The sequence below is a fragment of the Syngnathoides biaculeatus genome, chromosome 17 (assembly GCF_019802595.1).
Source record: "Syngnathoides biaculeatus isolate LvHL_M chromosome 17, ASM1980259v1, whole genome shotgun sequence".
NCBI classification, from domain to species: domain Eukaryota; kingdom Metazoa; phylum Chordata; class Actinopteri; order Syngnathiformes; family Syngnathidae; genus Syngnathoides; species Syngnathoides biaculeatus.
The window spans coordinates 14,606,601-14,627,848 of NC_084656.1; the positions used below are offsets into that span (position 1 = coordinate 14,606,601).

The following is a 21,248-nucleotide window of genomic DNA, read 5'->3' on the forward strand; positions in this document are numbered from 1 at the left end:
CAATACAACAAAACTACAATACTAGCGTATGACAAAACTGTACACTGTATAGTGAACCATTCATCCATTCAGTAACTGCACTGTTTAACCTATTCAGGATAGTGGGGCGCTGGTAGTCAGCTTTATTGCCAGACCCAGTAGAACCCTCTGTACACTGCACATACAGGAAATATCATGTATTAAAAGCATTGTAAATAACGTGTGCATTTTTACTGTAGTTTTTTACCAATAAGACAGCACACTGCATTGTAAAGGAGAATAGTGTACAAAACAGTAATCCTGCTCATAATACTAGCAATAGGACTACTACAACTATAAAAACAATTACTACTATTACTACTACTACTACTAATAATAATAAATGTATTGAATAATACATTGTAGAATATTGTGTGGAAAAATAAAAGTACATACAGTCTAAGGTGCAAATTATGATACAATATGTTAATGAATGAAGAGCAACATTTTACAAAACATTTTCTTGTGAAAGTTTTTGGCGATGTACTTGACAATGGGTGACACACACACACACACTTGAGGACAAAAGGCAAGTTGGATTTGATGTCAGTCAAGACCTACCTTTGTTCCCTTCCTCCTCCTCCAATAATTAACCAGCTGTTACGTTTTGATATCCGAGATCCTGGAATACCACATGTGCTGCACTCTGGACCAATCAACAAAGACACTCACACACACACACAGTTGAAGACGTCAAACATGAATAAAGTCATATTCAACCATTGGGAGATTGAATTGGTAGCCAGGTAAGACTGTATATCTTTATATCATATGCTGTTTTGAGCCTTAATACAAAGCGTGTTGAACTGCAGAAATGAGTAAAAAAAATAATACTATAAACATGATTTTCATTCATACACAGATTTGTTTCACTTTCGAATCAACCAGAACAGATAGAACAGGTAATGCCCACACCGATAATTATAGCTGAGATTTGGTCACTGAATCAAAAAACGTACAGTATATTTAAAAATTTCTTTGATAAAATTGGTAAATAATTGTTATTACTAGCCCCAAATAGAAAGATGAGAGGAGGGTGAAATTTAGGAAGGGAATAAAAAAAGACTGGGTGTGTTCATTGCAACTTGTCTTCTGTCCTACCGTGTACATGATCCTCCTGCATTATAATTTAACAATAAACTGTTTATCTTAAACCCCGCCTCCAGCCTGAAAATAGCTGGGATAGGCTGAGCACTCCCACAACCCTTGTGAGGATAAGCGACCCACAAAATAGACAGATGTTTATTTTAATGAGTAAGCTCTTGTAATCCACAGGATCTGTTCATGTAGCTTTGATGGCCAGTCCCAAAATTATTTTGTTGGTTGTATTAGTTATGTTAATTTACTGAGTTTTGAAAACATTATTGATATCCTGTACACTTGTCCTCGTTTTACTGCATTATGGCACATGCAAACACTGCTTTCCGTAAAAGAACACGTGTGTGACTCATGTTTTTAACATACCTGTGACACACACAGACACGCACAGACGAAATGAAAGTGGTAACACCCTGGGTGTGATTTATTTGCTAGAGGGCCAAGAATCTAAAATACATGTCGAGACTTGACAAAAGACCAAGTTCACACTCACATCAGCTCAAGCTTGTTATGGGGGGAGGGGTCCAATTTTATATATAATACAACTAACACATTAACATACAGTATTCGTGTTTCAATATCATGGTTAAAGATATATTGCACCGAAAACCTAACCGGTTTTGTCAGGGTCTGAGCATTTCTCATTTTGAATTTATACTTTTACTCCCTCTGCTGTCACAAGAAGGAACTCAACTCAAGTCCAGTCCTGTATGCAGTATTGTACTATTACATTACTTATTACATTTATTAACGACACATGGAAAAGAGAAAACAAGTCCACTGAACATGAACTCATTTACAACTATATTCACTTCAAATAAATTAAACGAAACCTCAGTCGCAAGCGTTTGTGGCATATATGGCCACTTTCCACACGCTGTTCCAAAAATGTTGAAAGCCAAGAATAGTGCAAAATTTCCACCCTTGTCTTCCATCCTCTCTGATGCAAAAACCCAAACCTACAAAAAAGAAGAGTTCAGCCTTACTAACCTTGTTTCCTCCAAAAGTAAAGCTAGAGATTGAGGTTAATGATTGCTGTTTTTAGAAATTTTTCCAAAAGTTTTTTTTTTTTTAACTTTAATTTATTATTAACAAACAATGGGCCTTTAAATGTTGCTCTTTCCTGTGTAAAATGCACATTGTGAAGAAGTCAGTCTGTTGTGGTTTACTGGTGACAACTACTAAATACCTGGGATGTTTCTTAGCAGCAAACAAGCTGAGACAGCGCTGCGGAGAAGCAAATGGATAAGTTCTACTGTTGTGTCACTCGTGGAAACTGAGGGAAGGGAGAAAGAAAAAAGAAAGGAGTGAATGCAAATATAGAGCACTGGTGAATACAGTATACCAACAGGATTGAATGTTTCTGGCTGAAGGATAAACAGTGCACACTGTCATCACTGGTAACTGGGTGGAGTACTGTACTGTTATTAACTCTTGAAGAGCGCAAGAGAGTGAATGCTGGGGCAGAGAGAGAGAGGGGAGATAAATATAACACAAAAAGTACAGACGGAGAGAGAGAGTGATTGGGAAGCGATAGTTGAGAGACAAAAAGAAGAAAGTCAGAGAAAGAAATGGAAGAAAGATCAAGGTTGGTGGGGCACTAAACGTAAGCAAATGTGTGATAATCGAGAATTCTTCTGAATCTATTTTTAGGAGCATGTGCTCCTGCACATCTCCACGGCATTTTTTTTAATGTTTGCTTCTTCTGCTGTGTTTTTGTGTGCTCGCACAGCACATCTGATTGCTTTTGTGTTTCTGTGCAGCAGTTGATCCAATCAGAGATGAATGAAGCAGGTCTTCACCCACTAATCCAGGCAGGAGATGGGAGGACTCTGTCCAGGTGGGTTAAGAATCCACAGTATTTATCACCACCCTGTTTGGTTGAATATTAAATGCTATCCAATTTATATTGATGTTGCGATTTATTGTCTATTGCTATTGATTTTAGAGCAGAGTTTCTCTCGTTGATAAACACCTACAACTGCTTCCTGAAGGACCAGACTCAACTCCATCTTAGTTACTTCCAGGTATCAATCATCATGTTATACGTACAGTACTATACTCAAACGACATTCCTAGGTATACCTGCTCAAGCTAATATTATTACAATTAATTATTTTATATATTATATATCTTGGCGGAACAGTGGCTGAGCTGGTAAAGCGTTGGCCTCACAGTTCCAATCTGCCTGTGTGGAGTTTGCTTGTTCGCCCTGTGCCAGCGTGGGTTTTCTCCGGGTGCTCTGGTTTCCTCCCACATCCCCAAAACATGCAAAATTAATTGGACACTCTAAATTGCCCCTAGGTGTGATTGTGAGTGTGGCTGTTTGTCTCCATGTGCCTTGCGATTGGCTGGCAACCAGTTCAGGGTGTACCCTGCCTCCTGCCCTTTGACACCTGGGATAGGCTCCAGCACTCCCCGCGACCCTCGTGAGCATAAGCAGCAAAGAAAATGGATGGATGGATTATATATCTAGGTTAATTAAGGGGTTTATTTTCCCTATTGGTGTTAATGCAAGGGTGAATGATTGTCTAATGGTTTGCTGTTATTGGGTGCCATCTATTCTTTTCACCCCAAACAATACAGGGATAGGTTCCAACTCATCTGTGACCCAAATGAGGCCAAGTGGTACAACAAATAGATGGCTGTTTTGTTGTTTTTTAAATCTGACTGTGCATTTTTGAACCTGTATTAAATGCTACAGCCATTTTAATCATGCGGTAATTTGACAGTTGACATTAAAGTACCTGTACGTCCTGACGGTGTTATTTGTTTATTTGATCCTATATCAGGGTTATGATGGGGAAGTGGTCGTGGAAGGCTTCCTCAATATCTGCTGGGGAGTCCGAAGACCCATTCGGCTAAAGATACAGGATGAGAAACAGACGATTCCTTTTACTCCCCTGATATCATCTGACCCAATCAGCCCACTTGGAAACAGGAGGTTGAATTCATTTTGCATACTGTTGTTTTTAGAGCGACAGTCGACCAAATAGCAAAAACCCTGTTGTTACTTTTTGTAATCTTGCAGTGCTTTGAACTTTTTTAAACAGCTACTTGTTGTTGTTGTTCCTGATCTTGTTAAAAGCAACTTTTCCCACCACAGCGTGGCAGTTCTTAACTGTACTACTTTGTTTAGCTAGTTCAAAAACATTCTCAAACGTGGTTTTTGCAGGGGCATGTCACGATGGGGGGAGTACAACGACCTGCATCAGATAGATGAGATGGCTGGCACAGCACACGAAACGGTGGTCAAAAATCCTCCAGCAGGTTTACTCATTTTTGACATTTTTTTTTCAGAAACTGTAAACTTTGATTTACAGGACTATATTCTAACTTGCTTTTGGTGCATGTTTAAGAGGGAGTAGGCTAGCAATCACTGGCTTCCAGAAAATTCATGATGTAACAAAAGAATTCTAATAAATACATTTTCATACATATTTCAAAAGTACTTTATTATTGTTAAATATTTCTATCTGTACAGAGGGTTCTTTGTGATGAATATTGTCTTAGCATTTTTTTTAAGTTTACACTATGTACATTTTTTCCCCATGTACACTATATTAAATTTTGCATGTCTGAATAGATTAACCTTCAATGAAGGCTTCAATGTAAATATATATATTTTTCTAAATTTATCCATTTTATGATCATATTCAAAGGGCCTGTTTATGAGACCACAACGCTGCGACCTTTGAGGCAGAAAAGCTACGAGCCGGAGTCCGAGTCCAACCTATTCCGCTGTATGAGTGATGCATCACTGGTCAAGAGGAGGAGTCGGCGTGGAAAGTCAGCGGCACAAAGAGAGAGAGAGCGTCAGCATCGCTTTTCTATCAATGGACACTTCTACAACTACAAGGTACTGTATAATTGTTGTATGTAGGTTTTGTATGTTCACTTACTTGGCACAATATTAGTGACAGTAATGGCATACCCATACTAGAACTGTGTCTTAAATTTTGCCTTTACAAAAAATAACTAGAATTGTTGTACTGTACTACAAAGTATCCCACAAAGCATCCTCCAGTTGTTTGTGATTTATCTACACTCTACTAATAAATGTGTGTCTTGTTCTGAGTAAACGGGGGGGAAAGATTGCTGATTAATGTCTCACTGGTTTCCTAGACATCTATCTTCACTCCCTGCTTTGGCACTGCAACCAAAGTTCGCATTACCAGCAGCATGACCACAAACCAAGTCATTGTACAGCTGCTAAACAAATTCAAGGTGATTGAGCAGTAAAGTCGATATTCATCCACAGTTACAGTAACAATCAGTAAAACTTCTTCTTTTTGTGTCACTAGATTGCACTTTTTTTATACGGCTTAGTACAAAAACAGTGATTTCATGCCATCAGATGACAGACGTGTTAAAAATACATATTGTGCTTGCCTGTTAACATCACAGATAGAGAATGACCCCCAGGAGTTTGCATTATACTGTGTTCACCAGAGCGGTGGTAAGGTTTGTTTTCTGGCATGTCTTAAAGTCGTAAAGTGCAAATCATCATCATACACTAGAAGGACTTGTGCACCCTTATGTTGTTATATGTAGAAAAGAAGAAGATGAACAACAGAGACCAGCCGCTGTGGGAACGTATCCTGCAGGGGCCGTCTGAAGACACCATGAAGATATTCTTGATGGACATGGATGAAGAGGAAGTCAGCAATGATGTGAGTGGATCATAACACTAATGATTTCAATTCATAGGCTTAACGTTACCATTGTGCAATGATGCATTCCTTGGGGAATACATTTTTTGATGAATTTCATTTGAATCTCTCAATATAATCTGCTAGGTGGCCCAATATCTTAATTTGGAGCTTCCAATCTTGGAGAAGGTTCTACTGAATTTGAGAGAAGAGGAAAACAGGGAGATACAAATGGTTGTAAGCAAGTTAGTATGCATTTTTTTGTTTGTTTACTTCCATTCTCTTCAATTGTATTTTGACAACAATCATTCATGCATTGTACAGGCAACTAATTGCCATCTGTGTGGAGCAAAAGTCACATTATTTTCAATTACATTCAAATAAACATGTCCTCGGCTCTGCCTCCCTGATTTTCTCTACCCATCATGAAGCTTGCTGAACTGCTTCATATTGATTTCATCACATCATTAAGTGTAATCAGTTTTGAGGTTCTGGGTTCATCGTGAGACAGCTGTGCTTAAATTGAGTTTCACTTTTGACACCTGGGCTTTCCATTATACATCACAAGTGCATGTAAGTAACAAAAGTGTTTTAGTGTGTGAAAATCTGTTTGTAAGTTGTGTGTAAGTGGCTTTTGTGAAGGCTTGCATGTGCTGGCAGACAGGCAGAAGCTCATCCATGCCTTTTATCTCAAGTAGACTTGACTATTGTAATGGTCTTCAGACTGGACTCCACAAAAAGAGCATTACACAACTGCAGCTGCGGTTCTGACCAGAACAAAGAGTTCAGAACATATTACTCCTATTCTAAAGCCTCTACAGTAGCTCTAAGTGAGCTTTAAAAAAGATTTTAAAGTCCTGCTCCTTGACAGCAAAGCACTTGAATACATGAAATAAATGCTCATGGGAAAACCCAATCAGGCTTGGAGATCTACGGACTCAGGTCACATAGTGGAACACAGAGTCCAAAGTAAATATGGTGAAGCAGCATTTAGCTATTATGCTGCACACAAATAGAAATAGTTGCCAATAGAAGTGATGTCAATTACAAGTGGTGTTTTCAAATCCAGGCTAAAAACTTGCTTTTAAGAGAATTTGCACTTTTAATTTATCTTTCTTGTACTGTGCTGTATACTGTTTAAAATTGTATTTTAATGTCTATTGGCTGTTTTTTTATGTCTTTTAGTCATGTAAAGCACAGTGAGTTGGCCCATGGTTAATAAGGTTTGTGTGTAAATGTGCTTCTATATCCTTTAGGTACCAGAAACATCATAGAGTCCTGTCACGTATGTTGAGCAGCAAGATTTCGCCTCACATTGAGACCAGTGTCTGACAAATCAGATGGAATTGGGGAAAAAAGCAACAACAACAAAAAAAGTGATTATGACTATTTGTGGAGCGAGAGAGAGCACTGTCACCTTGTGTCTTGCAGCAAAGATGTCATATGGGCTTACTGGACAACTTCCACCGATGTGCCATTTTAACACATTTCTTTCTTTCTTGACAAAATGAGAATACATTTTCTCTGCACCTAGCAGTTACATCAACCCAAGATCTCCTCAATGGAACAGAGATTATGTGATTATTTTGTTTTTTTTTGCCACCGATGAGTCAGTCCATTTCTTAGATGTAGAAGATCTAGAATTGTTTGTATTTCTTTCTCCTTGCACTTATTGTAACTTTGATGTGTTGCATGAAGTAGAGCAAAGTCTTGGACCCCAAAAGGATGGAGTCATTGTACACGATTACATTAACATTCAATTGAATAAAGCATAATTACCATGCATAAAAGACAGCACACCCCCTTACCCTAGTAAGGAAAAATAATACAGAAAATAGATGGCTGGATGGTATGTTTTATAGAAAAATGAGATACCACAACAATTTTTGTAAAGGCAGCAATATTTCCACATGTTTTTGCTCTGAATATAATTGAAAAGGGTCAAAGTGTCATAATTTATTCATTTCATTTGAAGTCATGCTAAAATCATCAAAACAGACTCCCAGTATGAGCTCAAGCTCAAAAGGCTTTTTTTGTTTTTGTTTCCAAAGAGGTGTGGACAAAAATTATTGTTGTATGTAAAACATGATGCGAGATTTTTGCAGAAAAAATTAAATTAAAAACTGAGACATAACTAATCTCACACTTCTCAAGACTCATAGAGCACACACTTTATTGGTCTGTTGTGTCGTCATAGGTTGCTCATTTGTGCATGCAACACTTTCAGTCATTACACCAAAATCCAAGAAAAATGCAAAACATTTACGCTTGAACGGTGGGCACGGGCCTCTTGCACTTCCGCATCTGCAGCACAAGTTTATTGCTGCGGGGGTTGAACGTCACCTCAAAGTGACACTTGAGCTGCTGAGAAGGAGGAAAACAATAAAAACTGGATTATCTGTGCAAATGCTCAGTCATCTATTAATGTTGTTTTCTTTCCTCATGACTTTCAACTTTCCTTTTCTTATGTGTTGTACGTTGTTCAGGATATTTTTGGAAAGACCAAGAACACTCATGTACATTTAAATTATTTTTTTTTTGAATCCTTACTTTATAGACACATTTTGTTGCGATTGTAATTCGAACATTGTTTTGTGCCCTGCTATACAGAAAATTAAGATGTTCTAAACAACTATGATGCAATTCAGTTCTCTACCCCTGGAGAATATAACCACGATAAAAATGTGGTCAACCACTGTCTTTGTGAGCGTACGGTGCATTAAGATACTATTCAAATGGCTTCAGACGGTTGGACTGGCCGAGACTACATTGATTGAACATCTCTGGACAGATTCACAAACAGCTTCAAGCTGATGGAGATCGAGAGGTACCGCAAAGAATATACACAAAGCCACAGAGGTTTTAGTAATATAAAATTGAAGTGAAGCTTCTTGTTCTCAAGATGTTTTGCCACTGAATTTTGTGTTGTATCTATTAGTAGTAGTAGTGATAGCAATAGTAGTAGTGTTACTGTATGAATGAAATGTTACAACATAACTGAAATATAATATTTACCTTTTTCTCAAAACTGCAGGTGTCCAAATCATGATTTTCACCCTTTAAACACGTTGTTTTCCTCAGTACTGCATTGATCCTGTAGTCGATGGTGTTGGTCACCTAAAAAATAGTATTTGGAACACACAGTTTTCATGTTGCCTATTTGCAAAGTGGAGAAAATGTGTGCCGTATAAGGTTTCCAAATTCAATCCAACCTGACTCTGTGCAGATGTGATGGACACCAGTTTGAACAACTTCTTGGCCTTTGAGTTTGTATTGAATGTGTCCACAGCGTGCTGAGCCGCCGCCTGAACCTCCTCTGACTCTGGACTTCTCTCGAACCAGCCACCCACAAGGGGTACTTTTCCTTCAAGGTAATTTAAAAAAACAGATGAGAGAAACTCGGCAGATTATGTGCAAGATGTTGCCAGATACTGTAAAAGCGCTAAAAGAGTGAAGTTGGTTTAAACTACCAAACACTCAAAATGCCCTGCCAACTGTCTGTGGATCCCAAGCTTATGTTTTCCACAGAAAGTGATCCTAACTTGTGGTATTACACTCACTTCACTGCGTTTTCTAACAAAATATAATGTTATTACACTAAAGTCATAGCTTGGAAATTGCATTCAAACCACCATCCCTGCTTCCATTGTGTCACCATTTGTCTAATTCTGACTTTCTAGATTAAGATGGAAAAATAGGAGTGCCACAGTGGTAGCTTTTTCCACCCATGCTGTGTCAAGTGTTCCATGACTGGAGCTGTTGTGAAAAAAATGAGGGATGAAAAATACAGACAATGACATGCAGATGGAAATACCTTGTAAATAAAAATACTTGGCACAAGTACTTCAATAGAGTTAAATTAGTAGCTCGCTTATGGCAGATACAATTGAGAGAATGTGCTAAATAAAAAATTAACTGACAGCTAATGTGTACCAAACTAATAAGAAGTATATAAAGTAGTCACTACATATTATTAAGCCATGCCATGTGGTCTCTCCAATGTACTGGCAGTTTTTTTGTTGTTGTTTGTTTTTTCTGTCATCACGTTTGTTGCCGAATAGGTCAGATTATTTTTCTTGTTAAGTGACTCCCTACTCAAACTCTGCTCGGCCAAAAGAAATAACAGTTCAGCGATGACGATTTTCTCTCTGACAATGCCAAAGCCTCTGACTCATTATACAGAACCAGACTGCATTTTGCCAATGTGTCACACTAACACAGGCATAGACCAAGTTTAGTATACACAGTACTGTTCATGCAAGGCACATATTGAATATATATACAATATGTAGGTACAAAAACGATACAATGTGATCTATTTGCTAACAGGAACATACGTAAACACATTTCAAACAGTAACTGTAATTGATGGTTCCCATTGTGGTTCCCATTATTGAAAATTATTCAATCAAAAATGATGTATTTCTACTGTGAAAAAACTTGACAAGTAAATTTGTTTATGATAGTTTGGTTTATTTATTGATGGAAAAGAGTGACAAATATACCAATGTTACTGTTGTTGTTGCATAGTTTTATAGACCAAGGTGTGTTCCTATTTACTTATTGGAGAAAAACAACCAACAGTGCTGAATAACTTTTAGAGATATGTTTAATATGTAGCTATTTTCATGGGTCGTGCTACAGTAATCTTACAACAGCCATTTCTTTTACCTGCGAGGATTATATGAATCTTAATACATCCCAGGTTAATCATTTTACTTTACCTCAAATCTCATTCTAATTTCATTACATTCGCACTTTTGCTTTTTGTCCGTTCCATGCAATTCACTTACTTGGTACAATGACCTCTTCCTCAAGCTGGTCCCCCATACACATCTGAACAACTGATAGACAAGCCAGAACTAACAGAGGGAGATTCATCCTCGCTTGTCGTCTACCACCAAGATGAAAGACGCTGGTGAAATATCCACAAAAAGGTTGTTGTTGAGCAGGCGAGACTGATTCCCGTTTTTGGGCTAATCTGTTCAGATGACAAACTCACTACAAGAAGACTTTATGTTGTCCCACCTAGAGAAGGAGAAAAAAAAAGAGTAATACTGTACCTCCTAAATACAAAGCAAAGTAATACCAGTGCAAAGTGTGTAGTGTTAAAATCAACTTGCCTTTTGGGACGTGAAAGTGTGACTTCACCGTCCGAGGGCTGGAGCAACAGTGAGGCAGGGTGAGGGAGAGGAGTGTGTTGTTTGTGAATGGTCTGACTATGCAGAACTTCATCTCTGGCATCTTTCACAAGTCAGTGACGACCCACCCGCCCACTGACTGGAAATGGCGCCACACACATGGGAGTCAAATGCTCGTCAGTGCCTTTAATGTCCGCGTGCGTGTGAGAGAGAATAAGATGTTAATAATTCTCTGGGTTCAGCAACAATGAGCATCGTCAGCCTGACAATTACAAATAAAAATGGAAGACAATATGAAGTTTGTTTCTTTCAGTATCGGAAGACTTTCTCCAAGATGTTGAGTCTGTCTGTAAAATTTGTTGTCCATTTATCCAGGAACTGAAGTCAAGGTTGCAATTGATGAGATATGAAAGGACTTGGGTTGGTTGTTTGGAGGAAAGGTTGAGGCCACGGATCTCAGGTACCTTCCACTGTTTGGTGTTGCGGGAAATGTATTTAAAGTGTAAAAATTTAATTTCAATGTAGCCCAATTCCTATCCCGCCCCTGCCCCATCGCGTCTCTGTCGAAAGAAGCACCCCAGCTCACTGAATTTGAAAAACAAAGAAACAAGAAGAACCCGCTTGCCTGGTCACCTCAAGAGTGCACATCGGTTGGCCCGTTAGGACAGAGGCGTGTCACTTGCCAGCGCTTCCCTCAGATTCCTCCTCAGAAACGGCCGTGAGTGTGCATCGTTACAGGAAAGGTTACCGGTTTCATGTTGAATTTCTAAAATTGTCTATATTGTATTGGAAAGGTAAAAGATTGTTGATTTTGTCGAGATTTATTGATTTATCATAACTCTTCATTGACTCATTAAGATCTGCGTCTAAGTACTTTTGATAAACCCTTTTAATGGATGAATGTTTATGAGGATGGGTGACTCCCCAAGTTTTACTTTCTTTCTCATTAAGTTTATATACCATGTGCTGTCACAGCATGCACTAAGACTATCCATCCATCCATTTTCTTTACTGCTTATCCTCACAAGGGTTGCAGGGAGTGCTGGAGCCTATCCCAGCTGTCAACAGGCAGAAGGCGGGGTACACCCTGAACTGGTTGCCAGCCAATCCCCGGGCATATCGAGACAAACAGTCACAATCACACCTAGGGGCAATTTAGAATGTTCAATTAATGTGGAAGGAAACCGCAGTACCCGGAGGAAACCCACACAGGCACGGGGAGACATGCAAACTCCACACAGGCTGGTCCAGGACTGAACCCGGGGACCTTAGAACAGTGAGACCAAGGCTTTACCAATTGATCCACCGTGCTGCCCACTAAGACTATTTGTGATCAAAAGATGGTCTCGAGTATTCAATTATGGGATTAAATGCACAAGGGTTATCAGAGACATGAATGGAACTGATAAAATCAGATGTATAGTGTTAGGAACCTGCCTTTAGAACGAAAAACTGAGATTTGCTTGTTTCTTCATGAAATGATGACTGAAATTAGTTCTGTACACTAGTTATATTAATACTTATCGGATCCTTGCAAAACCTGGTACTAGTTCTACTTTTTACAATGTGCATGTGGAACTAATATGACCGGCCAGTATTTTTCCAAACGTTTGTGTAATGAATGGCAAATCCCTCCAGGGGTCGCAACATGCCTTCAAAAACCGTTAGCCATTGTTGAAATGCATGCTTCCAGACTCCTTTTAAACCGAAGGTAACTTAAACCCATGCATGTTCTTTTGGTAAATGAGGAACAAATAAAGGAAAACAAGTCCATTGTATCATCATCATCATCAGCAGCAGCAGCAGCAGCATCACCATCAATATCATCATAAACACTAGTAGTGGTAGTTGTAGTAGTCATATAAGTGACTGATTTACTGATTACATGCATATTACACGTGCAAAAAATAGTACACTACATACCTGGCTTTTAAATGATGCAAAAATGGTGAAGAAATCCCCAAATTTTAAATGAATAAATAAGTGCGGCACGTTGGAGCAGCTGCAGAGCTCTGGCCTCACAGTTCTGAGGACCAGGGATTAAATCCCGGGTTCTCCCTGTGTGGAGTTTGCGTGTTCTTCCTGTGCGTGTGTGGGGTTTCTCCTGGCACTGCGCTTTCCTCTCATATTAATTGGATACTCTAAATTGCCCCTAGGTGTGATTGTGAGTGCGACTTCTTGTTTGTCTTTATGTACCCTGCGATTGGCTGGCAACCAGTTCAGGGTGTACTCCGCCCCTTGCCCGATGACAGCTTGGATAGGCTCCAGCACCCCTTGATCCTTGTGAGGATAAGTGGCAAAGAAAATGGATGGATGGCTAAATAGATGAATAAATAAATAGTTATATTTATTGCTGCATTTTCAAGCCACTCGAGGTCACGGTACAAAAATAGTTAAAATAAATCAAACAATACAATAAAAATAAAACATCAGTTGAGGAGAGATATAAGTCACTGTTTATATATAAAGACTACATTTCTTGGAATACTGTATTTTATTGTGTACTCTTTTAAATTTAAATGCGATTAATTTGGATTTTAATGGTCTTTTTCAGGAAACTCTACAAAATTGCTTCTTATAAGACATACTGTGACTCATCCAAAATTAAACTTGCGTATTAGAGCACGTTTAAAAGCTCCACTTACATCCAGCAACAATCCTTTTCTTTCAATGGAGTGGAAAGGGAAAGAACAGTTACAAAATTGAAATGTAGTTGCTCAGACTGATGTGACTTGGATTCACAAACCCATCTCACTAGCATTGCTTTGTAAATATATGAAGGTACCAAGTTAAAAAAAAGTGAAATACTGTTCTACAAAAAATGTTCTTGTAACTACTGTATGATTACATCCCTTTTTAAATGGACAAATACCACAAAGTATGAGCTAACTACTGATCATTTGTCTTTGACGTGTCTTGTTCACTGTCCTAATTAGTTTTAATGAGCAAGACTGTGACTCATCCAAAATTAAACTACAGTATTAGCTAAAACTTGAAAGTCCCCCCCCATACAACAACAACTCTTTTCTTCAAATGCAGTGGAATGGAACAGTTTGGGTTAATAAACACGTTCACGCACAGACTGACAATGAGAAAACTCACTCACTATTACCATTTGATGCAAAGGTTAGATTTTGGGAATCTAATGAGCACAAACACACGCACACACAAAACACAGCTTTTATTTGTGTAATTTAAAAGGTCACAATTTGAGTTGTTTTGCTGATTGCATTAGATCGAAAGGCATGTTTTTCTATTACGTATGATGGATAAAAAGGTAGTTGTTTTGGAGAAATTATACTATTGACATGAATTTACGTAATTGTGAGAGTGATTTGCTTGACCCACTAATGGTTTTAATGTGACTGTGTTCTCACATTATGGAACAGATAAATATAGAAATAGATCAGCGTCCTGTAACGGTAAGTGAAACAAGCTCTGGTCTTCATATAGACCTTGACTCAAGCAACAGATGGAAAGCTATTTTAAATGATGCAATGCAATTTTGCCAACAACTCGATTGTTGATCAACTTTTTTTTTTTGGATGACTATGATTATAAAGACATTTGGATTATGCAGTAAACATGTTTGTATATGGATTGTACATGTGTATTCAATTAGTGGCAGGGAGTATGAACAACAACACCCTCGCGTTCTCTCTTATGTTGATCCAATTTTCCACATTTGCATTGTGTTTGCAGCTTTTAAAGTAAACACTCACAAAGCCCCGATACCAGACATTTGGAACAAAAATAAATACCATCCCGTATGTTGTTCTGTACTCTCTTCAGACCTGTGCTCAGTACTCAGTGTTGTTTTCCCCAGACTCGACATAATCTCTTTACAGTCACACCCCGCCCACTCCAACGCGATCGACAGGTGATTTATCCAATGAGATTGCAGCTCTCGAGCCTGGCCTCCTCGCCGTCCTCCCGCCTCCCTGTCCGACTCGGCTGCTGTCTCGGGCCGCTAGCTCACCTCTCGTCTCCTCGGGAAGCCGAAGACCACCGACTCGAAGTGCCAAACATGGAAGGCGACAACATAATATTGTCCGCTTGACTCGGGGGAGATTTTCCAAGGTGAGTTCCCCCCCCCCTCTATATTTTGAACCGTTCATATCGAGCCGGAGGAGGAGGAGGAGGAGGAGGGAATTTAGCGGCGGGGTGGTTTGCGCGTGCGATTGGCAGAAAAAGTTTATCCCGGCTCACTGTTCGGGACAGGAAGGAAATTACTCCAATGTTTGTCGCCCTGGGTATGTGTCTTGCTAATAGCATGTGTTTGTGTGTGGGCACATCTCGACAAACCATGACATGCAGGACATGATAATCATTTTGCGTTTTAGTCCACTTATTGAATATGGTCTGATTGGTTGTCCAGATAATGAAACCAAGCACTTGTTTATTATCACTGTTCATGAGATTATAAAGATTTATAGTTCTGTTATTTTTTTTGTGCTTGTCTTTTTAACCAGCTCTGTTTGTATGTACATGTACTATATTCACGCAGTTACATTTTTGTTTGGCAGGATATTAAGTGTTGGGTAAGTGTTGTCTGGCTTTTTGTGTAAAATCCGCACACCCTAAATGATACACAACAGTTTACCTGTTCTCATGAAGTGATTACCATTGGACAGAAACTAGAGTTGGAGACAGTGGTCTCGGCACTACAGATGTGCATTCCTGCAGCCACCGAAGTGATCAAGGCTTTAAATAGAGCCCGGCAGGAATGCAAACAGACCCAGGAGAGAGACCGAGACTGGGGGCATCTGGGTAGTTGTAGAGTAAAGGTATTTTGGTTAAAATAAGCAACAATTTGTGCCCACCTCGTGAGTGTCACTCCAATTAGAAAGTCGACATGTTGTGCAAGGATACTTTCATGAAAGGAGATGTCGCTCTTCTTCCACTTCAAATCTGATCTTTAAGTTCCTTAAGAGGTCAAAAGGAGTGCTGTATTTAGGTTCTGTCCTTATGACAACAACATCATCAAAACAGTTTTCTCTCTTCATTTGGGTGTTTTAAATTGGCATGGCTACCTCTTGGGAGTTGGAAGATGCCTTATCAGTTTTTGGAGGGGAGAGTACAGCGTTACCAGGTGTTGTGTGCTGTCAGTTGACCAATGACCGGCAAGTGCGTGGTAAGTTTACACTGCAAGCCAAACACTTAAAGTCGATAAGAACTCTTAATGTGGTTCGGATTAATGCACCTTGTTACATAAGGTGGGTCATGCTACAGTGACGCTGCTCTTTTTGTTGTCCACATTTCTGGTCTGATACGGAAAGGTTTCTCAATTGTAATCTGTCATTGTCCAATTTTGGGACTAAACGGTATTTAATAATACCCTTATATAACCAGAAAATCTCTTCCTTACGCAGACTGTGTTTCCACTGTCTTAAGCAAAAATCCGCACATATTTGTTAGGATCAAGTGTGTCTTTATCTTGATATTTATCTATCGTAAGGGAAAAGGCATTATGAATTAAGGAAAACATCTTTTTTTCATAAATGATATAACTGTTACGTGGAATCTCCAACACAGTGGTTGACCTCTGATCTGTTCATATTAAGACTATTTCCATCCAGAAGAAATAATGAAAATTGCATTAACCCAATCCAGGGTCAAACTATCACAATCTTATTTGCTTTAAGTACAATTGAAATGTTTTTATTTCCTTTTACAATAAGTGAATGGATTTCAGGGAGGCAAAGGCAACTCACAAAGACCATAAGGAAATTTGTAATTACAGAACTTCATATGCCATATTTTCCGACAAAATAACTACAACATGCAATAGGTAGAAGAAGAAGAAAAAAGTTTCCATTTATGCCTGAAAGGGAGTGCAGGAAGAAGAAAAAATTAACTGATAATATAAAGAAAACAACATAATGAACAAACAATAAAACGTGGTGTTAATCTTCACTTTAATAACCAGGAAAGTGAAGAGGGAAATTAATATACTGTGAGGGCAGTTCACTTCACTTTTGAAACATTCTAAGTTCACCGCTGTCAAACAATGAAATGGCTTCTCACGGTGATGGATCAGTATTGGGAGATTACTGCTTCTGCTTGCGAGATAAACAGTTTCACATAAGTGCTAAACATACGCCACTTTTAAGTGTCAACAAACATTCCATTCCTTTTCATTTTTTAATTTTATTCTCATCAACTTAGCCATATTGGCCACTGCAAAACCTGTATTCCATTTTCCCAACATCACCTCTATTTCTTGTTGTACGGTCTTTATCACTTTTATTCTCCCCGACCACATCATTTATACCTTTCTTTGGGGCCATCACAGAAAAAACACTAACACTCAATAGAAAAAAAAACCCAACAACTTTGGATTTAATACATAGGAAGTCTCATAAAATATGCAGAAGTTCTGCAATTTGTTTTCAGGGGAGATAATTGGAGGTATTCCACTTTTCCTCAATGGGGTCCTATCCGAGGCTTACTTTGGGAGACAAGCGAAATACAACTTCGACTGATCGCCACCCAATCGCAGGGCACATACAGTGTAGACAAACATAGACAAACGACCATTCACACTCACATTCTCAGCTAAGAAAAAATGTAAATCTTCAATGAACCTAAAATGCAAATTGCCACCTTTTCGATATTCATTCCTACAGAGCAATAATGTGTTTTTTTTTCCTCAGTGAGCCAAGATTTTCTATTGAGGCATGAAACAATATTTTTTGGCCTCGTCAAGTTATGTTTCTCCGCGTTAGCTTTCCTTGACACTGACTTGCATTTCAGATGTTCTGGTTTTAGTTTCTCTTCAGCTTCCCTTGATAGTCTGCAGACAGTCCTTGCTGGCAGGCCAATCTCCTCTGCAGCAGTGGCCAAAACACACATAGATGTACTGTATATGTGTACACATACTGGCACCATATGGACCTCCTCACAGACTCGTGCACGCACAATATACTGTGTACATCTAGCAAATGCGTATAGAGGCAGAGGTTCTGCATACACTTTTAAACACATAATCATATGTAGCCAGTCCTCCAAAACTTTCATATTCTGTTCTTTGCACTTATATTTCACTAGTCACACACGTGGGCCCCCGGTAATCAATTTAAAATTAGAGCAAGAGCTGCTCCAAGAACTTCAGCAGTCCTTGCCAGCTCCGACTGTGAGGCCATATTTTTCGTGGTATGTGTGTGTGTGTGTGTGTATGTGTGTGCGTGTGTTTGTATGAGAGAGGCAGAAAGAGCCAGCTTTTGATATTGAACCAACTTTGAGGGGCCTACAATAGGGCATTTCTTCTCTACTCTGCTGCTTTTCAAGTACTCTATCCCCACTCATACTCACCGAAAGTAGATGCAGCATTTTTCATGAGTTCTTTGCAAAAAAATAATAATTTTGAAGTTAATTTCTACTACAAAGTTGGTCCCTTTTTCGCCTGACCTTGGGTTCTGATATTAATTACAGTTCCTACTACTGCAAGCCACATAGTGAAGCCACTAAAGTGGAGTATGGTCTTGTGGCTTAGAGTTGTGGCTTCGTTTGAGCTTAGCTGACCAATAAAAATAGTGATGTTGTTGTGATAATGCTTGTGACATTTTATTTTTATATAAGTTTAACTTGCGTGAAAAATATAGTGTGGAACCACTCTATTCTTGATTTACCAATTCCAACAACCAAATTGTTACAAAAACTGAATGTAAGTCAAATTAATCTGTTTCAGACACCCATAAATATAAGTAAAAATATTTTACTGGAATTTAATGTAGTTTACTATACAGAACACCATGAAATAAACATAAATGACTTGATGAAATAGATAAATGAAGATTAAACATCACCCTACTTTCTTTGAATACTCTTGATGGCACCTGAAAAATAGCAAAGAGGGGGGAGGGAAGAGAGCGTATTGTTTGGAAACGTAAGCATTTTCATACTTTGCTATGAGTTCTTTCTTGAGTTGTATTGTGTTTCTCATCGTTTTTATGAAAGGGCCAAACACTTGAAAAGTTCTTTAGCCACATTGTGGTCTATTGAATAGTCACACTTCAATAGGAAGCACAAAAATGGATGAATGGGGTAAGGCTTCCTCAAGAAAACACTCAATAAAGTTGCGCCTGCAAATAGGATGCAGTGTGTGGGGACTGATTTCAGGAAATAATTGGGCTTTATACGATCAGGATTTTTGGGGCCGATCACCAATTATTGAGTTAAAAAAACGCTAATTGATCACCAATCTTATCAAAATATGAAGCAATGAGTTGATTTAAATGACCTGGCATTTACTGTAGATACTTGTGTACTTTATTCTTGAAAAATATATATTTACAATAAATCCCATCATCTGTTCAACATAACCATAACCATGAGGGGTAGTATTAGCTTGCTAGGCTATGTAATGTTTTGTCGTCTGCTTGCGGAAAAAAAGCCAATTATTGGCTGATCCGATGTGGGCAATCAAATCGGTATAAAGTCTAGAAATAAGTGGCTGAATTATGCAGGCGGCGGATGAGATTGGCAGGAACCATTTTCAGTTCTACCAAAATAGAGCTGGGGTATGAAAAATGTATCAAATTTTCACTGATCCTTTAAAAGGGGTGTGGGGCTTGAAATAAATTGCCACATTACTGTCATTGCTCATGTATAGTGCACCCCCCCCAAAAAAAAACAAGTCAAAAGTCATTAGTTAACATTATGCAGTTATAGGGGAAAATGGGGGGGGGGGAATCAGAATTTATAAATGTATGCTACCATCTAGAGGTTATGACAAGTGTTTACACGTTCATTCTTATATGCTGCCACTCAAGGTTATCCATCCATCCATCCATCTATCCATCCATTTTCTGAGCTCTTATCCTCACACAGGTCATGGAAGTGCTGGAGCCTATCACAGACATCAGCAGGCATGTTTTGTTTAATGTTAATGATTTTCTGAAATGCTTGACAGTTTAATTTGATTAAAATCACATTGAATCTTTTTTGCCTAGACCTTCATGTTTCTTGAAAAGAATTGTTCCCATTATCCAAATTCTGCCAGGGTAGTCAAACATATGAGCACAACTGTGTGTTTTCTCATTTACTAAACAAAAGCAGGGCTGTGACTGTCAAAATAAGACGTCAAGAAAAATTATTGCATTCCAATAAAGTTCTTAACTTCAGAGTAATTCTTTGAAAAAATACTTCATTTTCACCATGTTTCGATGTGTAGAAACAAATTTGTGGATTTTCAAAATGCATTATACATAGGTAGAAGGGCTTTCCAGAATTACAGAGGTCAACTTTGTGAGTGCATGTTATACATTGGTGCGCATTATACACAATAAATTGCGGTACACGGAGAGGTGGATGACATTGGTCAGAACCTTTTTCACTTGTACCAAAACCAGGCAGATGTATGATAAATGTGCCACATTTCCAGTTAGATTGTCAAGGATATGCGAATTGTTGTATTCTGTTTTACACATTGGTTTGTACAAGCTGACTATTGCTTTTTTGCACCTGTCTGTGCAATAAATCTTCAGTGCCTTGGACCAGCTGCCTGCTTTCTACCTAGCTGACTGCTTTTTGTCCTGCTGTGTTAGATCAATTTAATCCCATTGATTTTGCTGTGGTCGCTAACTTGCCATTCACCTATCAGTGGCTCCTTTTCGTCTTGGGTTGTGGCACTGCCATGAAAATCTCCGGAACACCTCGGGGTCAGGCAAATAGATGAACTTCACGTGGATATCTCAGTGGAGCTACATCTGTGTACATGTGCACATACTATGGGCAGTAACTCCAAATGGGGTTTATCAACAAAGGCTGGAAATTTTTTTCTTACATAAATGCAACTATGGAAACATTGCAGATCTTGTCAGAATTATGCAAATAGTATTTCACTCTTTGATTTGGCGACCACTTCAAGGTGTACAGTAGTCTGCCTTTCGCCCAAAGTTAGCTGGGATAGACTCCGGCACTCCCCCGACCCTTGTGGGAAAAGAGGCTTGGAAAATGGATGGATGGATGGATTTTTCCATATTCTTATCTAAATATTCTGATTCCAATGCCAATGCAAGTCACACTGATTTGTGCATAGCCCTAATTCACATGACATGTAGTATTCAAAATGAATAATTTTAGGGAATGGAGAGATTGTATATCAATATTATTATAATTTCATGGCGAATAACTTTGGTTGTGCTAAACACGGCATGCATGCTTGAAATATAATAGGGAAGTGAAGTGTTTGAGGATGTTTCCTAAAATGCTCTGCTGGCTTGTTTGGACAGTCTAGATATCCGCTGCTGGGTAGGTCTTATCAATCAGACACAGGACTTCCACTTTGAATTTGAACACCGGCTACTGCAGTTGCCATCTAGTCTGTAGCTAGCAT

At 38.8% G+C, this 21,248-nt stretch overlaps 3 protein-coding genes across 5 annotated transcripts in view; 2 read left to right on the forward strand and 1 right to left on the reverse strand.

Moving 5' to 3' along the window:
• The first annotated feature begins 677 nt into the window (after nucleotides 1–677).
• rassf6 (Ras association domain family member 6) lies at nucleotides 678–7,131 on the forward strand. Of its 2 annotated transcripts, none has more exons than XM_061802074.1 (11): nucleotides 678–764; nucleotides 2,880–2,956; nucleotides 3,065–3,143; nucleotides 3,909–4,060; nucleotides 4,292–4,386; nucleotides 4,779–4,975; nucleotides 5,242–5,343; nucleotides 5,524–5,575; nucleotides 5,671–5,789; nucleotides 5,916–6,013; nucleotides 7,025–7,131. In XM_061802074.1, the coding sequence occupies exons 2-11, from the start codon at nucleotides 2,898–2,900 to the stop codon at nucleotides 7,098–7,100; spliced, it is 1,029 nt and encodes a 342-aa protein (XP_061658058.1). In that variant the 5' UTR covers nucleotides 678–764; nucleotides 2,880–2,897; the 3' UTR covers nucleotides 7,101–7,131. The 2 variants fall into 2 exon arrangements, with proteins under 2 accessions (XP_061658058.1, XP_061658059.1); XM_061802075.1 differs by lacking the exon at nucleotides 678–764 and adding an exon at nucleotides 2,693–2,722 and having other exon boundaries at nucleotides 2,883–2,956.
• A 20-nt stretch (nucleotides 7,132–7,151) lies between these two features.
• Nucleotides 7,152–10,911, reverse strand: si:busm1-57f23.1 (uncharacterized protein LOC368621 homolog). Of its 2 annotated transcripts, XM_061802076.1 has the most exons (6): nucleotides 10,892–10,911; nucleotides 10,771–10,796; nucleotides 10,562–10,683; nucleotides 8,981–9,132; nucleotides 8,784–8,885; nucleotides 7,857–8,132 (listed from the first exon to the last, which is right to left on the reverse strand). In XM_061802076.1, exons 3-6 carry the CDS (start codon nucleotides 10,647–10,649, stop codon nucleotides 8,031–8,033), a joined length of 444 nt encoding a protein of 147 aa, XP_061658060.1. In that variant the 5' UTR covers nucleotides 10,650–10,683; nucleotides 10,771–10,796; nucleotides 10,892–10,911; the 3' UTR covers nucleotides 7,857–8,030. The 2 variants fall into 2 exon arrangements, with proteins under 2 accessions (XP_061658061.1, XP_061658060.1); XM_061802077.1 differs by lacking the exon at nucleotides 10,892–10,911 and having other exon boundaries at nucleotides 7,152–8,129; nucleotides 10,562–10,792.
• Nucleotides 10,912–14,845: 3,934 nt separating this feature from the next.
• The window catches only part of il11ra (interleukin 11 receptor subunit alpha), a 31,854-nt gene continuing 25,451 nt past the window's right edge, over nucleotides 14,846–21,248 (forward strand). The window contains exon 1 of the mRNA XM_061801336.1: nucleotides 14,846–14,989. The gene's annotated coding sequence lies outside the window, so the exon portion shown is untranslated. The remainder of the gene's footprint in view (nucleotides 14,990–21,248) is intronic.

Bases quoted from the DNA above. Each gene is read 5' to 3' on its own strand.
- rassf6 (XM_061802074.1), top strand. From the start codon at position 2,898: ATGAATGAAGCAGGTCTTCACCCACTAATCCAGGCAGGAGATGGGAGG. The intron at 3,144-3,908 runs GTATCAATCATC...ATCCTATATCAG, and splicing joins TCCATCTTAGTTACTTCCAG to GGTTATGATGGGGAAGTGGT. The intron at 5,576-5,670 runs GTAAGGTTTGTT...TGTTATATGTAG, and splicing joins CTGTGTTCACCAGAGCGGTG to AAAAGAAGAAGATGAACAAC.
- si:busm1-57f23.1 (XM_061802076.1), bottom strand. From the start codon at position 10,649: ATGAATCTCCCTCTGTTAGTTCTGGCTTGTCTATCAGTTGTTCAGATG. The intron at 9,133-10,561 runs GTAAGTGAATTG...ATTACCTTGAAG, and splicing joins GGAAGAGGTCATTGTACCAA to GAAAAGTACCCCTTGTGGGT. The intron at 8,133-8,783 runs GTAAATATTATA...CCTCCTTCTCAG, and splicing joins CCTGCAGTTTTGAGAAAAAG to CAGCTCAAGTGTCACTTTGA.